The 22,229-nt window shown below is 41.9% G+C and overlaps 1 protein-coding gene across 1 annotated transcript in view; it reads left to right on the top strand.

The window, feature by feature from the left end:
* The window catches only part of LOC126101445 (mucin-5AC-like), a 265,755-nt gene that overhangs the window by 141,029 nt on the left and 102,497 nt on the right, over positions 1-22,229 (top strand). The window contains exon 3 of the mRNA XM_049912100.1: positions 12,273-12,326. Within this exon, the coding sequence (XP_049768057.1) occupies positions 12,273-12,326 (54 nt within the window). The remainder of the gene's footprint in view (positions 1-12,272; positions 12,327-22,229) is intronic.

Raw genomic sequence — 22,229 nt, 5'->3', positions numbered from 1 at the left:
GTGTGTAGTGGACTCCTGACCTATCCAGCGGAACCCGAAACCTCATCACCCTATGGCGCAAGTCGAGGAATCTGCGGCCCACACAGTCGCAGAACCGTCTCTGCCTCTGATTCAGACCCTCCACTCGGCTCTGTACCAAAGTTCCGCAGTCAGTCCTGTCGACGATGCTGCAGATGGTGAGCTCTGCTTTCATCCTGCTAGCGAGACTGACAGTCTTCACCAAATTAGATAGCCGCTGGGAGCCAGAGAGGATTTCCTCCGGTCCATTGCGACACACATTATTGATGCCGACATGAGCGACCACCTGCAGCTAATCAGCTAATCATCTGGGTCATTGCCACAAATTCCTGAGTGACCACGGACCCACGGTAAGTTTATCCTGTCCCTTTCCTATAATTTTACTAGAGTTTCATGTCATTCCCCAACGATGTCGTTCCACGGACTGGTAGGGATATAGGAGCTGCGCTATCTGAATCAATGTTGATGTGACGATCTTCGTAGCACCTATGCAGGTTCTCCTCCGCGGCACTCTGATAACACATGATGCCTCCTGCAATATCGTGTTCAGCTTCCCTAGAGAGACTGGTGTTTTTAGACTAACCTGTACCTGGTGTAGTCTAGTCCCAGCGCCTTCATCTACTTTCGACCCGTCAGTGACAGAGACCATCCATCTTCTCTTCACGATGAAGTGGTTCGATACAGTTCCGCACTGTCGCCCGATAAACAAAGTAAGAGCCTACGGAAGATCAGACCAGCTGTGTGGCTGGATTGAAGAGTTTTTAGCAAACAGAACACAGCACGTTGTTCTCAATGGAGAGACGTCTACAGACGTCAAAGTAACCTGTGGCGTGCCACAGGGGAGTGTTATGGGTCCATTGCTTTTCACAATATATATAAATGACCTAGTAGATAGTGTCGGAAGTTCCATGCGGCTTTTCGTGGATGATGCTGAAATATACAGAGAAGTTGCAGCATTAGAAAATTGCAGCGAAATGCAGGAAGATCTGAAGCGGATTGGCACTTGATGCAACTGACCCTTAACATAGACAGATATAATGTATTGCGAATACATAGAAAGAAGGTTCCTTTATTGTATGATTATATGATAGCGGAACAAACACTGGTAGCAGTTACTTCTGTAAAATATCTGAGAGTGTGCGTACGGAACGATTTGAAGTGGAATGATCATACAAAATTAATTGTTGGTAAGGCGGGTGCCTGGTTGAGATTCATTGGGGGAGTCCTTAGAAAACGTAGTCCATCAACAAAGGAGGTAGCTTAGAAAGCACTCGTTCGACCTGTACTTGAGTATTGCTCATCAGTGTGGGATCCGTACCAGGTCGGGTTGACAGAGGAGATAGAGAAGATTCAAAGAAGAGCGGCGCGCTTCGTCACAGGTTTATTTGGGAAGCGTGACAGCATTAGGGAGATGTTTAGCAAACCCAAGTGGCAGACTCTGCAAGAGAGGCGCTCTGCATCGCGGTGTAGCTTGCTGTCCAGTTTTCGAGAGGCTGCATTTCTGGATGACGTATCGAATATATTGCTTCCCCCTACTTATAAATCCCGAGGTGATCACGAATGTAAAATTAGAGAGATTCAAGCGCGCACGGAGGCTTCCCGGCAGTCGATCTTCCCGTGAACCATACGCGACTGGAACAGGAAAGGGAGGTAATGACAGTGGCACGTAAAGTGCCCTCCGCCACACACCGTTGGGTGACTTGCGGAGTATAAATGTAAATGTAGTTTCAGATGTAGACGGGTGCGACGACTCCACTTGTTGGACCGGAACCTGTTCTATCCGTGACTCTTGTAATGGTAAAATCAAAACAATGCATCAGGAATAAGAGGTAGCGAAAAGAATATCGGACGAAGCGGAAACAAATACATGGCATGACATTTCAGAATTACAACCGGACAACATCGACTTCCTGCCACTATGTTTCGGCTGACAACGATTCAGCAGTCTCCAGATGAATGTTTTGTACTTTAGGTTACAAGTTCAAATCCCTACCTTCATACTAATCTCTTTGACATCTGAATTTTAACCTTGAGAGTGCGCGTTTCGACATATTACGCATGCGCCTGTGCACCATAGATGGGGCTAGGACTATTGATATTTTTAAAAATATCGCGAATCTGATATATTGATATTCCAAAAGCATCGTATTGGCCCTCTCTAAATCGGAAAATGACATCGATATATTGCCGTATAGTATGTACCGGCCAATAAAAATATCGGCTGCACATTGTAAATATACTGCTGGTTTTAGATCTGTATTTTTAAATACTGTTTTGTCATTAGATATTTTGTACATCAACATAGCGCTGCCTGCTTATCCCCCTTAGAGAAAGAATTGGAAGGAAAAGGATGCATATAAACGTTTTGCTATAGCGACTTTGCTGACGATGGTAACTGCGTGTAAGTTGCTAAATAAAAGGTGTCCGACGGTTCCGTCGTTCGATTTAATCACATATCGGATATGCCTGGAACACTGTATGCCGACTTCCCCGATTTTTTTTCTTTTCATTTCTGCAAACGGCAGTGACATAGCAGTCAGTACTCTTGTCCTAATTGCGAGTTAAAGCTAGACGTTGCAGTTTCTGTTGGTAGCGCCGAGCGCCGATTACGTCAGCATATCCCCTCAACGTCTCCGGCCACGGAAAAGACCAGTCTTGTCATTTACATTATAGTCATCTTTCTCACCAATTGTTTTTGAAGTATGTCAACGTGAAGAAATAGCACGTCAGTTGCGTCAAAAATTGTTTTTTAACACAACGGGTGTACTGTTTCTTCACATCTGGAATTTTGTTATTCTATTGACATAGCCACCCACCCCCCGCCCCCAAAACCACCACCACTCCCACCCTAAGTGCAATCGGACATTTTCTTTGTGCCACCTATACAATTTCCTCAGACAATCAAAGAGAAAGACTGGACGTGATGGGAGCTCTAAGAGTAGTAAGACTCCTTCACACAATGAAAGTATAACTATGTTTTACCATGGTTTCAAAAGAACAATTTCATATATTTGATGAAAATTGCGAAAAAAATACAATGTAAAATAAAAATGTACACACTTGATATTGCGATCTGGGTAGCGACATATTGATATAAAGAGTAAAAGTAACATCGCCGATACGTATTGAAACTTTCTCATAAAATATAGATAAGTCGTTATTTTCAACAGCCGTCAATGAGGCAATTTTCGAAGAGGGTGCGTAACTCGACAGAGATCGCTCATATAGCGGCTGCCTCTCAAGATGCGTCTTCGCACCTGTTTTAGGTATAAAGCTAGAGACGTGAATTAGTAACCTCCAGTGCAAAACACTCACCTGAAGATGGCTGAATGGTTGTCAGCCGAAGCATCATTGCAGGAAGTCGACATTATCGGGCTGCAATATCGAAATTTAATGGCATATTCTTTAGTCCGGGACAATTTCAAGAAACACATAGCAGGCTAATGATGCACCAAGCCAAATTTCAAGAGAAGTTTAGCAATCCTGGACTTGAACAAGAAAAAGACTGAAATCATGGTAGGGCTAATGACTGGCAATGTGTACTTTTAGAAACATCTACACACAATGGGTACAGAGAAAGAAAACCCAAAGTGTAGACTATGTGGTGAGGGGGACGAACGGCGTCACATTTAATCTTCCAATTTGGAGCATTGGATGTCAAAAGAGACAGCATATTCAGATCATTAATTCCTGAAAAAATATTGTCTAATGAAGAACTAGCGAGAGGTCTGCTACGACTCCTTAAGAGTACCGACTGACTTTGCTAGTCACAGAGAGTGAAATCGCAAAATAAACTCAATGTGGGCAATAGTGGGCGAAGACCACTGCTGTTTAGCCTCGCATTGCAATAATGAGAGTTGTTACAGCCACAGTACAAAACGTTTGGCACGAATAAAATATGACTAAGAGAAAGTACCAAAAAAGCAATCCCTGGGGATCTTCCTGGCCTCAGGGCTAGTTGAACATTACGTAGAGAGTTCATAGAGACACGTCTCCTGTGTGGACTAGCGCTGTCCTGTTGAAATATGGCACCACAATACCGTCGCATGAGAAGTTACACATGAGGACCCATGATGACCTGAGGTACCATTGTGCCACCAGGTTTCCCTCAACCACTATCAACCATGACCTGAAGTTATACCCAATGGCTTCCACGCCATGACACCGAGAGCTATATCCCACCAGAACTCGTCGTCGTTGTTCATCTGAGGTACAAAAAATCTGCAATTCCTCACTGAATACAGTACGGTGCCATTCATCAGCAGTCCCTCCAAATGCTACCATCTGTGTTGTTACCATGGTATGGTAATTCCCTATTCTGCTACTCTCCAACAAATGGGGACGAACGACACTGAGTGTAGCAGGGAGTCCATTCCTGGGGAAAGGCATGTGCACATGTGCAGATGCAAAATATGGTTACACACTGTTGTCTTGATCAGATGTGGTCGACCGGATTGTTGACAACGAGTGTGTCTGCCGTCGCATACCCATGCAGTCAAATATCGGGCCACTCTCCCTTCCAAATGCTGCAGAAGTGTCGATAAATACGAGAAGAGCTGCAGGCCAAATAGAGGCCCACAACGAGGTCTCTTTCAAAGTCTGCCTGTTGTCGATAACGGAGTCTCACACATGTACATGTTATTACAGTGCTTTCACAGCGTTCCGTTAACATCTGACGCTGCTCACAGCCTTTATATGTACTACCCGACCTAATAACAACACTAATAACACTAGTGCACTCCAGTGGAAGTTCTCCCTGTCACAGAGAATTGCAACTCCATTTATTAGCGCACCTGCTGACAGTGTATACACGCACGAAGTTACACCGACTTCCGACCATATCGTCTGGGTATTCCACATTTTGGCGAAATTTCCTCTAAGGTGCTGGATATCTTAAACGAAATATTGAGAACAAGGGGAAGAAAAAGTAGGCATTTTTCCAGTGTCACGCCTTCCGTACTAACATCCCGGTTTTCTGATTTGATTGATAGTGCCCTGTTATTCTGCCGAGTAAGATATCAATTTTCTCTGAACACTGATTTAGAACGACGATCTCTGCAGACAAATCTGTTTGGATCTGTGTGATCTGTGAGTGTATTTGGTTTAAGCACGCTCATGGTTTGCGGCGGTTTAAGTGGGCTTAACCCTTTCGGTCATGGTGTCCTCATATAAGGACATACTATATAAATGTTTAGTATATTAAAATCCGTTAAATTTTACCATTTTAGATTGTTGTCTCCATATTTTCACAAGCAGAGATTTTTGTGAGAAGATGTCGACAACTTCTGTCAGTATGTAGTACAACAAAACAAAACAATGTGCACAGTCACATGAACGCTTCCCAGTAACCTTTCTACCTTCCATCAGCTGGTTAATATCTTCTGAGTTTAGGTAAAAAAAATATTTATGCGTAGAAAGGTGCATTCTTGAAGGTGTAAACAAAAGGTGTCTTTCAGAACGAAATGTAAGTGACATATTTACAACTTTATATGTGTCTCCAAATGAGGACATTGTGCTTGAAAGGTTGCAATCGCATAGAAATTTAGAACATTATTTCGCTGTCTTTGTAGTCATCTTACGGTGATTTCACAGTGATCCGAGTCTATGATAGACGAAGGCCACTTACAGAAGAAGTTATAGAACTTCGGAATTCATTTGAAATTGACGATCTATCCGACGATCCTGGCGGTAATTTTGAACAAAAGGACAATGATGGAAGTTATGTTAGACGTTTTATATCATACGGTATACTATAAGCCGAGTAGCCTAGACGCAAAGCCCGCTACCTGCATGATATGTGACACTGAGATAATCACGAAACACTCTTCGCATCCAAACGACAGTGCATTGACAGCGAGAATGTTATTGTTGCGTAAATTTGTTACAGCGCTGCCAATTTAAAGCTGAATGAGAAAAATACCCATTTTAATTGTAACAGCATGAAAGGTAGCTTTGAATATCCAGATTGGTGAGTCTGATTTCTGTTCACGTGCTTTGCGTCCCGACATGGCATGACGACAGTCAAGCCTATTGGGCACATAGCGGGCTTTGCTCTCCAAGACAACATGCAGTTAGCTGCTTTTGAAACCGAACACGATTTTCGACAGTTATGTTTGTTCATGCAATTGATATTGCATGTCTAAATGCATGGACTCAGTACAAGAAAAATGCATCAGAAATAGGCGTTACTAAAAATAAGACACTTGATTTGCTTCACTTTATGACAAGTGTGGCCAAAGTAGTGACAAAAACAGATAAGCCAGCTGCCAAAAAAGTGGGCATCCCACTAGTGATAGTCCAGTGCCATCTCCAAGTACTTCAAAACGAGTCACTGTGGAAGTTCGTCCCGAAGCTGATGTTCGTTTGGACAACGTTGAGCATCTTCCGGTGGTCAGTGACAAAAAATTGTTTGACATGTGCAGGAAACCGGGTTGGAAAGGCAAAACCAAATTTTATTGTGTAAAATGTGACAATCACTTATGTCGGGATAGAAAAAAAATTGTTTCTTTGATTATCATTCTTCACTAGGGTAAAAAAAAAATTTTTATGTATACAATCATTAAGTAAGCTTTTTGTAATTTATGTATTTTGATGAAATAAAAATCAAATAAAATAGAGTTATCGACTTATACTGCACCCACTTGAACACATTTAGGGACACGTTGTATGCCCCCTTGGGGGGCACCACGGAATATTTTATACATGTGAAAAATCATAATTTTTTTTGAGGAGAAAATAATTCGTGACCTAAAGGGTTAAAATAAATAGAATGCGCGAAAGAGCTACCATTCTTCCGTCTAATCAATAGGTCCAGGAAAGGCAGACAACCGTTTTTCACTGTTTCCATAGCGAATTGAATGTTCTCACGAATTGAGTTGATGAGTCGTAAAAACCCATCAATTTAACTTCTGCATGGGTCCACACTATGAAAGGATCGTCTGCATACCTTCGTATTAGAGTTGTTTCCAGGGTCACAGATTCCAGTACTCTTACCTCCCCAATAACTAAGTTGGGCACCAGTACTGAAACAGGGCTACCCGTGTCGACCCTGTCAGCCTGCTCAGAAAATTCTTGGTTGAACATAAAGTAGTTTGAAGGAAGCCTAGTTACATATATGAGGTATTTCCCTATCAATGGCCTCAGCAAGGATGCAAGACCTTTGGCTAGATCGTATGTGAGCGAACTGATGTTGCTTACCAAGTCTACAACTACTGTTACGAATTTTTGAATGATGATACTGTCTGGGTGGCATGCAAGTATGTGATATTAACCACATAGCGATCTCTTTACGTAATGGGTAGGAATTAAGAACTGCAGAACATTTCTGTTGCTCCTGTACTGTAGGGTCGGAATTAATCTTCCTTTAGAGAGAATCATCTTCTCCATCTGGTGCAAATACAGACTCTGGAGTCTGCTACTCCCTCCAACTGCCATCTAGTGTCAGCTTGAAACTGGGCAGGTCAGACTGTCCAGTATAGTCTGCTCCCAGTCGGGAGACTTTGCTACGTAAGTATAGAAGTGGATCTCCCAGGTCCTTTGTGTGCGCAGGTAGGATTAGCAGTTGTAACGGCCGAGCCGGTAGCTGCGAGACCCCGCAGCGGACGGGCGTGTATGTCTTCCAGCTAATTCAGGAGACGCAGTCGGCGCGCTGCCTGTGCAAGTTGTAACGTTTAATGTAATAAACACTTATACCAGACAACTTGTTCCGTACAGTTATTGCGAGTGGAAACAAGGGGAGGACACTGATTCCTCTCGCACTATACACTCACACTCCTATGTGCCACCACGGCAGGAAGAGCCCGCGCGCACAGACTATGAGGTAACAGTATTGTTGCATTGCTGTTATCGGAGTTCAGTAGCACTATATAGGCTCGTGTCAGAGATTTCGTAGTGCTGCCACCTCTGCAGACGATAGGTTCTTGCGCACTGCATGGAGGAGGAGGAGCTTCCAAACAATAAACTGCGGAATGAGAGGAGTCTCCATCAGTTTTAGATGGCTCACCTGAGTATGAGTGGCAGGCGCCCAATCGCAAATCGTGAGGTACAGTTGAGAGAAGACAAACCCCTTAAGCCTGTCCTCTCTCAGCTACTTTTGCTAATTGCTCTGTTTTGGGGAAGTGGGGAGAGGATGTCAATATGAAAGTCACTGGGTTCAAAGGACTGTATTTACTCACTGCTCCAGTTAGGTGACGGATCTCGCTACATTCACTATTTTCAAAGATCCGTTGGTGTACTTTCGGTGTAGGAGAGGCGTGCTAGGCAGTGATGCAAGCGGCCGGGCCAGCTGGGTTCCAGGAAGGTCGGGCCCAGATGACAATAGTGGTCGATGGGGTGCGCCCTTTCAAAGGGCCCTTAGTGTTCTCTCGCGCTTAGGGAAGCCAGTGTGGATTTGATTGGAATCTGCCAGTACGCTCCTGGGCCAGAACGGATGCGTTCCTGGAATCGAAGCTGGGTGAAACCGAGGCGTCGGAGAAGCAGGCGTCGCACGAACACGCTGTATTTTGCTATGTAAGTTATGCTTCCCACACCGCAGTCTTCAGTGTGAAGTTTAAAAGAAGCAAGTTAATTTTCGGGACGGTGCGTGACGCTTATTGAACGCAACAAGGCACCCCTAGCTTTTGCCGGCAAACGTTTCAATTTGAGTAGGATTTTTCGTGGAATTTTGGAGGGCTGGTGTATGGCGTTTTGTACACTTGTGATTGGGCTTAGATCTGGCATCGAGCAATATTGGGGCAGGTGGGCTTAGTGTGATCGGCGTATTATAATTTTTTATGACTTTGTGGAGAGAAACGTTTCGGGGATCAGCATAACTCGGGTTCGATATCGCATCTTATTGGAATATTGCCCATGGCTGCAGATTTTTGGTGTGGTCAGCAGTTCAGACTGCATTAATTAAAACTTCCGGGCTAAGAGGCCGTTGGCTGTTAGAGTGGGAGTTTTAATTAATGAAGACGCCGCCCGAAAAAACCAACACGTTATGATTGGTTCTCATTGCAGTTTGCAGTGCAGCCCATCGCTGATAGCTGAATCCACACGAATCGAGCACGGAGTTTGGTAAAGTATTTGGCAGCCCCCGCAAAGCAGAGACTCAGTTAATTTGATGGCCCTCTTTACCACGCCTGCCCACACGGTGCCCAAAGCAGATCTAATTTGAATGTGGAATCTTATAGTTGAGTCCTGTTACTCGATCAATAGCTACAAGTTAGGCAATTAGTTATCTGTTAGAATAATCAGCCCCCTCATGAACAGGAAAATGAGCTACAATCAACTGATAGGCACCCATTTCAACTGTGGCAACTAATTACTCATGGAAACCTGTTGTACTTGTCATATATTCGAGTAGTCATGCATTGTCACAGTATATGAAGATTAGATTCATTTGTGTCTTAAATCAATAAATATCATTATAAAACTAAATCTCGCTATCATTTCAGTAATTTATAGAACTACATTAGGAAAGCCCGTACTTATAAATATTTTTGGGAGAGATTATTCAATATAATGTAAAGAGGGTCAACCTATGAATTGTCATTAAAGACAGTTCCAGATAGATTCTTACGCATTCTACCAACCCTTTGCATGACATTGAGAGTTACAGTTCCTGAGTGTAGTTTGTATCTTCACAACATTGAGGGATACAGGCTTTATTCAAATCAGGGGACTTGTTTCAGCTCGTCACCAGGCAATATTTCACAGTGATTTCCTTGAGTATTCCATTCGACTGAAAATTTTAAAATTTTCAACAATATTTAGTTTGCTGGAGGCGCTCCAGACATTTTCACATTTATTTTTATTGAATTTCCTGTGTATTTAGTTGTCGTCGACAGCTACTCTGAAAACGTAACATTGTCGACTAATTCTATGACTTCAGTGCAAATTTGCAGAACTATCTTTTGGAAATGTTGATTAGACAGTTATTTCTTAGTATTGTAATTTTCCATATCAAGCTTTAAAGACGCTTTATTACTTTCGTCCTCCTGCTATAGAAATTTTTCTGTGCGTGAGGCAAAACTGCTCTGTTCATATTTTGTTCCAATAACGCAAACTTATTAAATGGATAATATTTGTGAGTTTGTTTGTACGCATACTTCCATTAAGCAATGTAAGTATACTTTGAATGCACACTGTACTTTAAACATAAAATTTCCGTGACAATCTGTAGTCACATATCCCCTGAAAAAATAAATTACATTTGCAGACTAATTGGCCTGTTCTACATCATAGAGAGATATTCCAAAAATGAGCCATACAGTACGAAAGTACTTATGATCCGATGAGGATCGAACGAGTAGTTTTTGAGAGCAAAGGCGGCACTATATTTTAGGAGTACTCTGTTTTTAAGACCTCAGAGCCAGAATTTTCCGCTTCCTGTTAGTCTGCAGAGAAAAACAGAATTAATGCTTTGTGCCTCTTGATTCAACGCTCTCTGTGTATTGTAATCGAGACCTCACATTGAGAATGACAATGAATCGTGAATCAACAACAGAAAGATTCATGGCGGCTGCTTCTAGCTGAATTCCAATTTTCCTTTCGGAAAACAGCATTGACATCACGCAGATATCTTCAAAGAGCCTTTCATAAATGCTTTGCATTCTTTTTCTTGTTTAATGTACACACAGACATCATTTCCAGTTTGTCTATTTCTTTCACAGGAAGTCCTCAAATTATTTCAAATACCCTACATATCAAAAGTTACGTGCGATAACGGGCATTATTTGAATTTTCTATCAACTGCTCCAGTACTGTCTTATTTGCAAGAAGACGATTCTACAGGTGATAATTATGTTTCAAGGAATTTAATGAATAAATTAAAAGCAGTTCTTCATTTTTATTACATAGTGTTTCATGACAATCACGTATCTATGTCTTGAGTTCAAATAAACACTACATTATACAAGTTCCGTTCTGAGGTACATATTCACATCTTAAATACAAACGTACTATTTATTATAATTAAAAAAAGTTTAAGAGGTGCAGTCGAACTTTTTAAAGATCACATTTTATATTTGTGTAACCATAGTCAGCCATTGGTACTTCACAGTTTCTAAAAGCGTCTGAAATTCATGTGTGCAGCTACTAAAAATACGTGTTTATATCAGCATTATTAGGTTAATGTTATTTCTTACTATCCTATAACTTTCAATTTTACAATATTGGGTGAGCAGTGTTTGCACTTGACGTTAGGTGTGTAGAAGTTGTTATGATTCTGGATTGGCATCTCGTGTTGCGTGTCTTGGACTTTTTTGAACCAGTCTCTGTCTCCCTCTGTCTGAAAATGTACGCACTACATTTTCAAGAATGTTTTTAACATACTGTACTTGCAATCAGTTTTTTTGCATTGCGTTTTAACATATTTATGTTGTTTTGCTGTTGAATTCCTCTATTTATCTATGTATACTTTTGTTGCTATAAGAAATACAGTATTATTTTCTCCGGGTTTTTCTTTATTAGTTGGTGCTTCTCTGTTTTTAATAGTCTAGTAACCCTGTATTTACGTTAGTACTTAGATTTCTAGCTGTTGTTCATTTGTTACAGGGCTCCAGTTGGTTCTAAACCTTTTGCTAATACCTGTTCTTCGTTAACATTTACCGTTTTGTTTTTAAAATATACAACAACTCTTTGACAGAAGAGGTGTATATGTGTATATATTTGTTGTCTTGCTGGTTTGTAAGGCGAATTTTGAGGTCTGCAGTTTTTGTTGTGCCTAAGTCGTATTTTATTGGTTGCCGTTAGCATTCGTCTCTTTTCCGTGATGGAAGTGAGTACAGGTGCAGCAGGCTTGTTTAATTGATATGCTATGATATGCATTTGATTCATTTTTTGGTTTAGGGTTTGTGTGTTTGAATACAGTGACTTATTTTGGTGTATCTGAGAAACTGTTTGAGTAATCTATCCAGGTACTTTCGCTATCTTCGAACTCTATTTGATCTTTAACTTTTTGTACTTTGGTATAATATAATTATGGTTACAGTAGCTGATTATAAAATTTTATGATTTGAAAAATGCTAGATGGTGTAAGATGGATCTTCTTCAATTGAGAATAGGGGCCCACTGGGAATGCTTAAAAGGCATTATTAAATTCTTAATTTATGTGGTCATAGTGACTATAATTGCTTCACAGTCATTAAAGATATTTAAAATTCCGCCAGTGCAACGACAAGAAAGTGCTAGAGTATTTGACCAAATATAAACAGGCAATGTCTTCTGGCTGTCCAGATGTTTCACACTACAGCCTGTTCTTTCTGCTGTTGCAGGCTTCCGACCACAGCCACCTCGCTGTGCGACTATCTTCAGCGAATTCACTTGCAGTAAGTATCTTATTTTATGCTGTTGGCGATCATTTTGCGTGCAGTACCGCCAGCACCACTGTCGTTTTACAATCATAAATTCACGGTTTAAGATCTGTCTAGTAGATAACCTGTACTTCCCTTTTAGTTCCGTATTTGTTAGCAAATGTAAATATTAATTAACAACTACTCAATCATGATATTTTACTCCAAATATATTTTTAATTATAACTATTGGTTGTATGAAACAAAGTTAAATTTGATGCCCACATTAGAAATGTTATACCAGAGCAAAGGTGGCCCCTGAGGGCCGGCAACCCATATAACACTACAGAGGACGAGGTTGTCTATGGCTAAAATCGTACCCAAGAGCACCATGGTAAACAACGGCTATTTACAAACAAGATAATGGAGACAGACATTCCGAGCACTACTTCCTGCAGGGGGTGCTCAAGCCACTGCCTGCAGGAAGTACCATTACGCCGAAATCTGACTGGCTGGAGACAGCTATTTAGGGGCTGGAACCAGGCCCGAAGTTCAGTTCACTCCAGATGCCGACCTCATGTACTGCAACCGTCGAAGATTACGTCTCGGAATTGGGCTGTTACTAGTGTGTGAGTGTGTTACCACGAACCTTTGTGGAAAATAAGAAGTGAACTTTTGTTTGCCTCAATTCAGAGACTTTTTCTTTATTGTTGCCTTTCGTTCGTATGTGAACTTACATCAATAAAATTTGTGTTGTGAGAAATTGCGAATTGTCAGTTACAACAAGAAATATATTTTCCTGAAATGGAAAAAGTTAATACATTCGTAAGACAGCTCACTGCCTAGAAGTAGGCTGTTTGGTGGTTTATATTTAATACTTAATGTGTCGTAAATAGTAATGAGTAAGTAGTAGTGAGAGGATACTGAAACCATTCGAATTCGACGGGAGAAGGAATGTAAGGTGCCACTTGATTAAGGAAGGGATCTATTGACAGGACGTCTTTTTTTTTGAGGGGGGAGAAGGAGCGGTAGAAACTGTGGGAGGAGACAAAGCGATGAGAACAGTCAGCAAGATCAAAGAAGTAGATGTAGGTTGCCGTTGTTACTTAGAGCTGAAGGAGCTTGTTCAGGATAGTCTAACGTGGTGAGTTACATCAAACCAGTCTTCGTAATGAGTACCAAACAGCAGGATGGTTATAAACGAAAACAAGTTATTTTTATTAAAATGGCAAATTCTCAATGAATACCGAATAAGACAAGAAGTAAAAATGGTTGCCGCTAGTGAGATTAAAACCAGCGAAATTACAAATACAATCCAAATACGCGAAGTAGTGACGCACCAATGAAATTGATAATAAACTGCAAACATTTAATATTTTAGACTTTTTTTTTTAGTTCTTTCGTCTTGCTTCAGGTAACTGATGTCGGCCACTGACCTTCAAATCGTAAACAGATGTAGGAAATCGCAGAGAGTCGCTTCTTATTCATGTCGCTTCAAGACAAACTACTCACACATACACATATTGTTTAGAACATGCACGGCCAACTGCAGCAAAGAAGCCTACAAAATATCGTTTACCAACAGATTCCGCAATAAGTAAGCAATAAAACTTTATGAAGTGGATTGTGCGACCCACGGAAGGATTACGAAGCCACTATGAGCCATGATTGTTCAACCGCCACCCAGATATCACTGAGACTCCACGCAGGTGGACACCGAGCACCAACATCTCGTTTACTGGCGCGCCGCATGTGCACAGTACACTCCAGCTCCGATGACCTTAGGTTACACGGACACTTCCATGTCTGCAGAATCGTCATAGAAACTATTGAAACAACACGGGGGCGAGAGATTCGTGCTTGGTACTACTGAGGTACAAAGATAAAAATCACATAGAGGATGCTGAAGGCAAAAATACGAGTGTACATGGTTGGATTGTTGGTTCCGGCATCATTCGTTTATGGTATGGATAGAAGACAGAGGCCGGTGCACACACATCAGTGACACAACAGTGCCGGGGCTGGCCAGTTTTACCGCCGATGTGTCCAAAAGTATTGTTATTCGACTTTAAAGGACAGTTTTCACGCTCACCCGTGGCGCAACCTGACACTAAAAACCATGCTCGCGCCGGCGTCGTACCGCGATCGCCGTATTTTTTGCGGCCGATGTTTTTCACTTCACGGAGGCGGCACTGTGAGGTGTTGTGTTGCCGTGTAGCAGTTTATCGTCATAAAGATGAATGACGAAAAACTTAGTGAAATAGTGTGCAACTGTCATGTGTTGTAAGGTCCCTTCAATCCCAAAAAAGTGCATGAACACAGAGTCGAAGAATACACTCTGGAATAAAATAGGAGGAGAAGTAAAGAAACTAATAAATACATACATGTGTATTTCTGATTTTACATCAATGAATACTACTAGCTAAGTAAAATCTTATTCAGGTTACCTTCCATTCAGAATGCTGCTGCCCTCAGCGACTGTTATATTGACTTGTAAATAATAGATTTCAGTTATCAGTCGTCCTTTTCAACTTTTTTTATTGGCAGATCTAGATTTCAGCTAGAAACTAGCTATTCTAGATGCACTATCATTTTTTAAAACTTTCTGGCAGATTAAAACTGTGTGCCGGATCGAGACTCGAAGTCGGGACCTTTGCCTTTCGCAGGCAAGTACTCCATCAACTGAGCCACCCAAGCACGGCTCACGCCCCGTCCTCACAGCTTTAATTCCACCAGTACCTCGTCTCCTACCTTCCAAACTTCACAGGAGCTCTCCTGCGAACCTTGGAGAACTAGCATTCCTGGAAGAAAGGATATGTCTCTGCTACATCCTTTCTTCCAGGAGTGCTAGTTCTGCAAGCTTCACGTGAGAGCTTCTGTGAAGTTTGGAAGGTAGGAGACGAGGTACTGCTGGAATTAAAGCTGTGAGGACGGGGCGTGAGTCGTGCTTGGGTAGCTCAGTTGGTAAAGCACTTGCCCACGAAAGGCAAAGGTCCCGAGTTCGAGTCTAGGTCCGGCACACAGTTTTAATCTGCCAGGAAGATTCATATCAGCGTACACTCCGCTGTAGAGTAAGGTGTCCATTTCATTTTCATTGAAAAAGGGGACATTTAAAATAAATTAGAGAAAAACCTGGGACAATGAAGAAAAAAAATAAATATTATATTGACTAAATTTAATACATATGCAAGTTTACCTTTACAACGTGCACTCAGATGATTCCAAATCACTTTTTACAATTATTCTGCCACACTTTCACCGTACTTTTCACTTTTATGTACTTTGTCAAGAAGTGCATTTTCGTTTGAAATTGTATCATAAAAGTCAGTACACGATACACCATTAAAGTGTGTTTTGACAATGAGCAAGACCCTCACTGTTTCAACTTTCATTCTGTTTTTTCATCTGACCACAAAGAGTTTACTAACGAAAATACACGTTCCACACCGGCATTTGACCAAGTAATTGCCAGACAAAACTCCACCAAATGAATCATGTTTTTCATGTTAATGTTTTTACTTTTGAAATAAGCAAATATTTTACACCACGTTGCACTAACACTATCTTTGTCTCCTTCACTTTTTATGAAGTTCTGTGCACATGAAAATTCATCGAACAGTTCGTCTTCATCAACAGGAAAATTTGGTACAATACTTTTAACAAAGACACAACAGTCCTGAATATCCTTTCACTATAGCTGCTCCTTTTCAGTTTGAACCCAGTCAAATGCTTTAAAAGGTGTGAGAAATGATAAACACCATTCTTTAATATACTCAATGCAAGAGTTGGGGTTGTTTGGGGGAAGAGACGAAACAGCGAGGTCATCGGTCTCATCGGATGACAGGAAAGGAAGTCGGATGTGCCCTTTCAAAGGAACCAGCCCAGCGTTTGCCTGGAGCAATTTAGGGAAATCACGGAAAACCTAAATCAGGATGGCCAGACGCGGGATTTAACCGTCGTCCTCCCGAATGCGAGTCCAGTGTGCTAACCACTACTAAATGCAAGAGTCATAGAAGATGTCAGCATAAATATGAAATTGTTCTACAGTAACTTCAACCTCTTCTTCCAGCTTTCTTAGAGTCTCATGTACAAAGGATGTCAGAAATCTTTCAGATTTTCTACATTATAATTTGCCCAATAATTAATTTATTTCTTGATAAACTTCAACTATTGTGATTTCTTGTTTCTCAATACATTTAATTGTTGCGGAGAAAGGTTTTAGCTGGCTAACAAGAAAATGTAGAAGAACAACAGACACAGGGTTATCAAAGAATTGTTTAAGGATAACAGGACACATCAAGGGAAATGAAATATGATTTCAAAGCAGGAAATATCTCTACAATTGTTTGCAATGCTGGTAGCAGAGATAGCCACCTTGTCTTGCTGTGCCAAGTACAGTTTTGTATTCAGTTTCAGTAAACTTACAGAATGACTTCAGAGATTCAACCCTTATTGTATATACGTGGAAATGCTGGTAGATTTTGTTTACAATTAATTGGCATTCGATGGGTAGGCAATCTGAGCCAGTTTGTAAGGAATTGTGCGCCACATGCGCTGGACAGCCAACACGTACTATATTATTCACTGTGTTCTGTTGCACTTTATACACTCCTGGAAATGGAAAAAAGAACACATTGACACCGGTGTGTCAGACCCACCATACTTGCTCCGGACACTGCGAGAGGGCTGTACAAGCAATGATCACACGCACGGCACAGCGGACTCACCAGGAACCGCGGTGTTGGCCGTCGAATGGCGCTAGCTGCGCAGCATTTGTGCACCGCCGCCGTCAGTGTCAGCCAGTTTGCCGTGGCATACGGAGCTCCATCGCAGTCTTTAACACTGGTAGCATGCCGCGACAGCGTGGACGTGAACCGTATGTGCAGTTGACGGACTTTGAGCGAGGGCGTATAGTGGGCATGCGGGAGCCGGGTGGACGTACCGCCGAATTGCTCAACACGTGGGGCGTGAGGTCTCCACAGTACATCGATGTTGTCGCCAGTGGTCGGCGGAAGGTGCACGTGCCCGTCGACCTGGGACCGGACCGCAGCGACGCACGGATGCACGCCAAGACCGTAGGATCCTACGCAGTGCCGTAGGGGACCGCACCGCCAGGTGAGCGCCACAATCAGGACTGCATACGACCGAGGCACACAGGGCCAACACCCGGCATCATGGTGTGGGGAGCGATCTCCTACACTGGCCGTACACCACTGGTGATCGTCGAGGGGACACTGAATAGTGCACGGTACATCCAAACCGTCATCGAACCCATCGTTCTACCATTCCTAGACCGGCAAGGGCACTTGCTGTTCCAACAGGACAATGCACGTCCGCATGTTTCCCGTGCCACCCAACGTGCTCTAGAAGGTGTAAGTCAACTACCCTGGCCAGCAAGATCTCCGGATCTGTCCCCCATTGAGCATGTTTGGCGCTGGATGAAGCGTCGTCTCACGCGGTCTGCACGTCCAGCACGAACGCTGGTCCAACTGAGGCGCCAGGTGGAAATGGCATGGCAAGCCGTTCCACAGGAGTACATCCAGTATCTCTACGATCGTCTCCATGGGCGAATAGCAGCCTGCATTGCTGCGAAAGGTGGATATACACTGTACTAGTGCCGACATTGTGCATGCTCTGTTGCCTGTGTCTATGTTCCTGTGGTTCTGTCAGTGTGATCATGTGATGTATCTGACCCCAGGAATGTGTCAATAAAGTTTCCCCTTCCTGGGACAATGAATTCACGGTGTTCTTATTTCAATTTCCAGGAGTGTAGAATAAATTGTTTTTTCCTTTCCTCTGCTTACCACCAAAATTGATGTTAGTGTTGTCTGCAGAAATTGCAATCACCTTTCCCACAAGATCATATTTCTTTAAAGCCTCCAGCACATAATTCTGAAGTAAATTTGAAGTTTCACCAGCTAAATTAACCAATTCGAGCACTTTCACTGTGATGCCATTTTCAGGGTGAAAATACCTGATGAGGAGAGGATCCAACTTCAAATCCAGATGATTCGATGAACGAATCATTACAGAAATGATTCAATCACTTTTCAGTTCATTAAAAACCTGCTGAACTGCATACGGTGCAATAACATTTGAAATGATTGCATTACATTTTTTGCGTCCACATGTGAATTTAGAATTAAAAAGTTTAACAACTGCTGTAGTACAGTCCATTGACTTAAAGCTATGGATATTCATTGCACTGTGGTATGCAAACGTAGCTTCTTGTGCTGCCACCTACCTATCCATTTCTGTTACTGATTTTAAGTTTACATCATAGTCACTCAAGCATTTATTTGCTCTTTTCGTTTGATCACTCATGCAATGTTTCTTCGTCTTAATGTGATTCATAATGTCAGACCTTCCACCATGACCAATAGCAAATTTTGATCTGCACAACGTACATTCTACAGTTTCTCCACTACCAGTAGTAAAAGGAAACTCGCTTTTTATATTGCTGTTAAAATTACACTTACGTTTTGGCATAATGAAACAGTGATGGCACAGTGCAAAACATTAACAGTGTGGCGACGAAAGCCAGAGAGCAAGTATCAGTGGTGTAGAGTATCTCTGGACCGAAAGGACGGATTCAGTGGATCGATTTAGAAGAGAAGAATCTTCGTTGTTATTCGTAACCTATAGCGTGTTTAAAATTACTTGCGATTTTTGACAGTTCGGTACATGTTTGGGGTATGCTGAAAGTCGTCACACGCTTCATAACGTAAATAATTGCGCAGTTAAGAGCAAGTCAAACAACCAGTAGCGCAAAATACTCCAGCCAAGCGGAATCATAAAAAACGGGACATTTGAGCGTCCCCAAAAAAACTTTCGGGACAGCGGGACATTTTGGTAAAAAACGGGACTGTCCTGGGAAAAACGGGACGAATGGACACCCTACTGTAGAGTGAAAATTTCATTCTACTACTATCACTGTTGACCAATGCATGCAATGCGTTGATCTGCAATACAATCTAGATCTGCCAATAAAAAATTTAGAAAGGACGACAGATAGCCGAAATCTTATTGTTTCACCGTGCTGGCTCTAGCTGTAACATTGTCTTTCCATATGTCCTGAAATCAGTGCAACATAGTTAGTCTGAGCGTCTACAAGGGGCAAGAAAGTTATGAAGAATGTCTTTGTGTAATTAAAGAACAATGATCCAGTATTGGAAGGAGCCTAAATAGAAACGTGCTGCCCGTCCATATCCCCTATAGAGTTCATAAAAATGCCACATTTCATAAAAATCCTCAACAATGTTCTTCCACACCATCATATTGTCTGTGAGTCTTGCAGGTTTCTCGTACGATCTTGTGACCCGTGCTATGCCCCATGCTATAACTAATTGGAATCGTGTTTAGCCCATCCCCAGTAGCCCAACATCTGAAAAAAAGTAGACAGCAGGGATTTAACAAACGAAAATTTCAGAAGTTGCTTAAGCGGTAATCAATCAGTACCGCGCGAAACAGAAGAATGCACTCTAAAGTATACAACAGAAGCCAATAATGATGGATGTTGATTTAATATTTTTAATTACCAATCAACTGTCAAAGTATAATCTCAAGCAAATGGGGAACCGATCTCTTAGTGTTACAGTTTTTCTCCAGTGTGCGTTTTGCGCTTTAGGTGAAATTCCAGTAGTAACAGGAATGAATTTTCTGACATTCTGAAATATTCATAAAACTTTGTTGCATCGGCCGTCAATTCACTGTGGCAAATTTCCCTTCTCTTCACCTGTTATTCCACGCCTGATGAACCCACTTCCGATTCCCTCTTCTTCTTCTTCTTCTTCTTCTTCTTCCTCATGCAGAATCATAGCGATCAGCATGAGGTCGAGGTCCGAGACTTCGCCATCCCAGCCCCCCAAAAGCACTGCCACACGCCCTGGAAGAAACTCCGACCGCTATGAACGGAGAGTCACTGTGGCATCACGAACGGTGTAGTGACCGACCAATCACGGGATTGTCGCGTCACTAATGTGTGTGAAGAGGCCTTAAGGGGCTTGATTTCAGCCCATATAAATAAGCCCCAAACCTGCGGTAGGATCATAATGATGCCATGGTATTATAGGACACGTGAGCCCTGCCGTGGATTTTTTCCTACTCTTACCCCGTCATCAGCGTGCATTAATGAGCGTAAAAACTAACATGGCCAATAGCCGCACAGGTAGCACGGCTGGAAAGGCGACGAAGGTAGTGGTGTTCTACTTTGTGAACTACCATCACGCAGCAGGGCAGATACACTTTTACACCTCTTTTTGATACCTGTGCATTTATTTATGGAATAATACCCGTTGTAAATATCATTGTCATTAATGCAATTGGTAATAACAAAGATCTCTCGCAGAAGAATTGTACTTTAGGAGTAAGAGACTACACCTATTTATTACGAGTGAATAGCAACGAGGGTACTATCATAAAAGTGTTTTGCACGTGTGAGAGTAGTTGACGCTTATAAATACCCACCATGAGATAATTACATCACTGGTGTGCTATTGTTAACTAATTGTCCGTTACATTTCTACTCGTCCGAGAGCCAGTATTTAGAAAATTATGTACATTTAATACAGGCCTAATACAGTCTAAAATATTTCAGCAATGTTGAATCTCTTCTGCCTTACACCACACGATTTTTCCCGACATTCAGTCACTCTCTCTCTCAAGACAGTTTCCGTGCTTTGTGTCACGTATTTCCTGACATTTGCGAGGAGAGAGCTTCTCAAAGTGGTACTGAAATTGAGCGTAAATCACCTTATCAAGTATCCGCACGCTTCAACTTCGATAATAAGGAAGTAAATGCCATTAACTCGTTACGTAAACTGTAACTCGTTCTCTCTGATGTCGAGCTCACAGTTTCACCGCCTACCCGCTTGGTTATAATATTAGTCTTCTATGAGGACCGAACCTCACAGCCCATGGTAGACGCAGTTTGGCGCACCTGCGACCGATAACCATCCAGTTAACTTCGGCCTGCTCACTTTGGACCGAGGAACTCTTGCCGACAATATAGATGTCTTGTCATTTCCCTGTATGAGTAAGAGAAGGTTCATCATTATTAAAAATATATTTAAACACTTGTTTTTTCAGTAACAGAGTATCGTGATAGGGAACACTACAAAAAAATGTTTACTGGAAAATACTGGCAGTTTGCTTGTAGCATTCAGAATATATAAGAAATTTCAAAACAAATAGATAGTTTTTCTTCTTGCTTTTTAGGATTTAATACTGGACCGTGCACTGGATCTCAAGGCAGCTGTTCATTTTTGACGAGATCAGAAGTTACTTCAGCATTCGACTATGTGATGTAGGGAACAGACAAAAATCCTAATGTGGAATGTGACGTAACTATTGACATCGGTTGCTATTGCCCCTGATTCGTATGATCACTTCTACTATAAAAGAAAAGAAAAATGTCTCTTTATCGGACAGACACACAAGAGATTTTCATACTATACCACCAGCACATAACCGGATGTGTACAAGGATACGTGTCTTTGAAAGTTACAACAGCAATATATTACTCAGTATTTTCACGGTAATTGTTTCTATTACTTAACATGTTTAATTTCGAATAAAACATCAGAGACTCAATCATGTATTCCATGTAGATAGCAGTAATCATTCATTGCCAAAATGAATTACAAAGATATACAGTGTGTGTGTCGTGTGTGTTCTGCCGGATATTTTTGATACAGCAGCCGTAACTATCAATACTTCGAGGGAAGTAGCGACGACAGTCGCAACTGTACATTGAGCTAAACTGACAGGGGTGCTGCTCAGCAGTACGCGATAAGTTGAGAATTTTGGTCGGATGTGAAGCGTGCTCGGACAGCCGAAGCGGTTATGCCCACCGCTCGCGTGAAGCAGGAACCCATTCCATCACGAATTTTCAGCTTTCGCCATTAAATTATTTCAGTGCCCAAATAGTGGGTGATGTGT

The sequence above is a fragment of the Schistocerca cancellata genome, chromosome 9 (genome assembly GCF_023864275.1).
Source record: "Schistocerca cancellata isolate TAMUIC-IGC-003103 chromosome 9, iqSchCanc2.1, whole genome shotgun sequence".
Classification (NCBI taxonomy): Eukaryota; Metazoa; Arthropoda; class Insecta; order Orthoptera; family Acrididae; genus Schistocerca; species Schistocerca cancellata.
The sequence above is the reverse complement of the archived record's forward strand: the minus strand, read 5'-3'. Positions and strand labels throughout refer to the sequence as shown.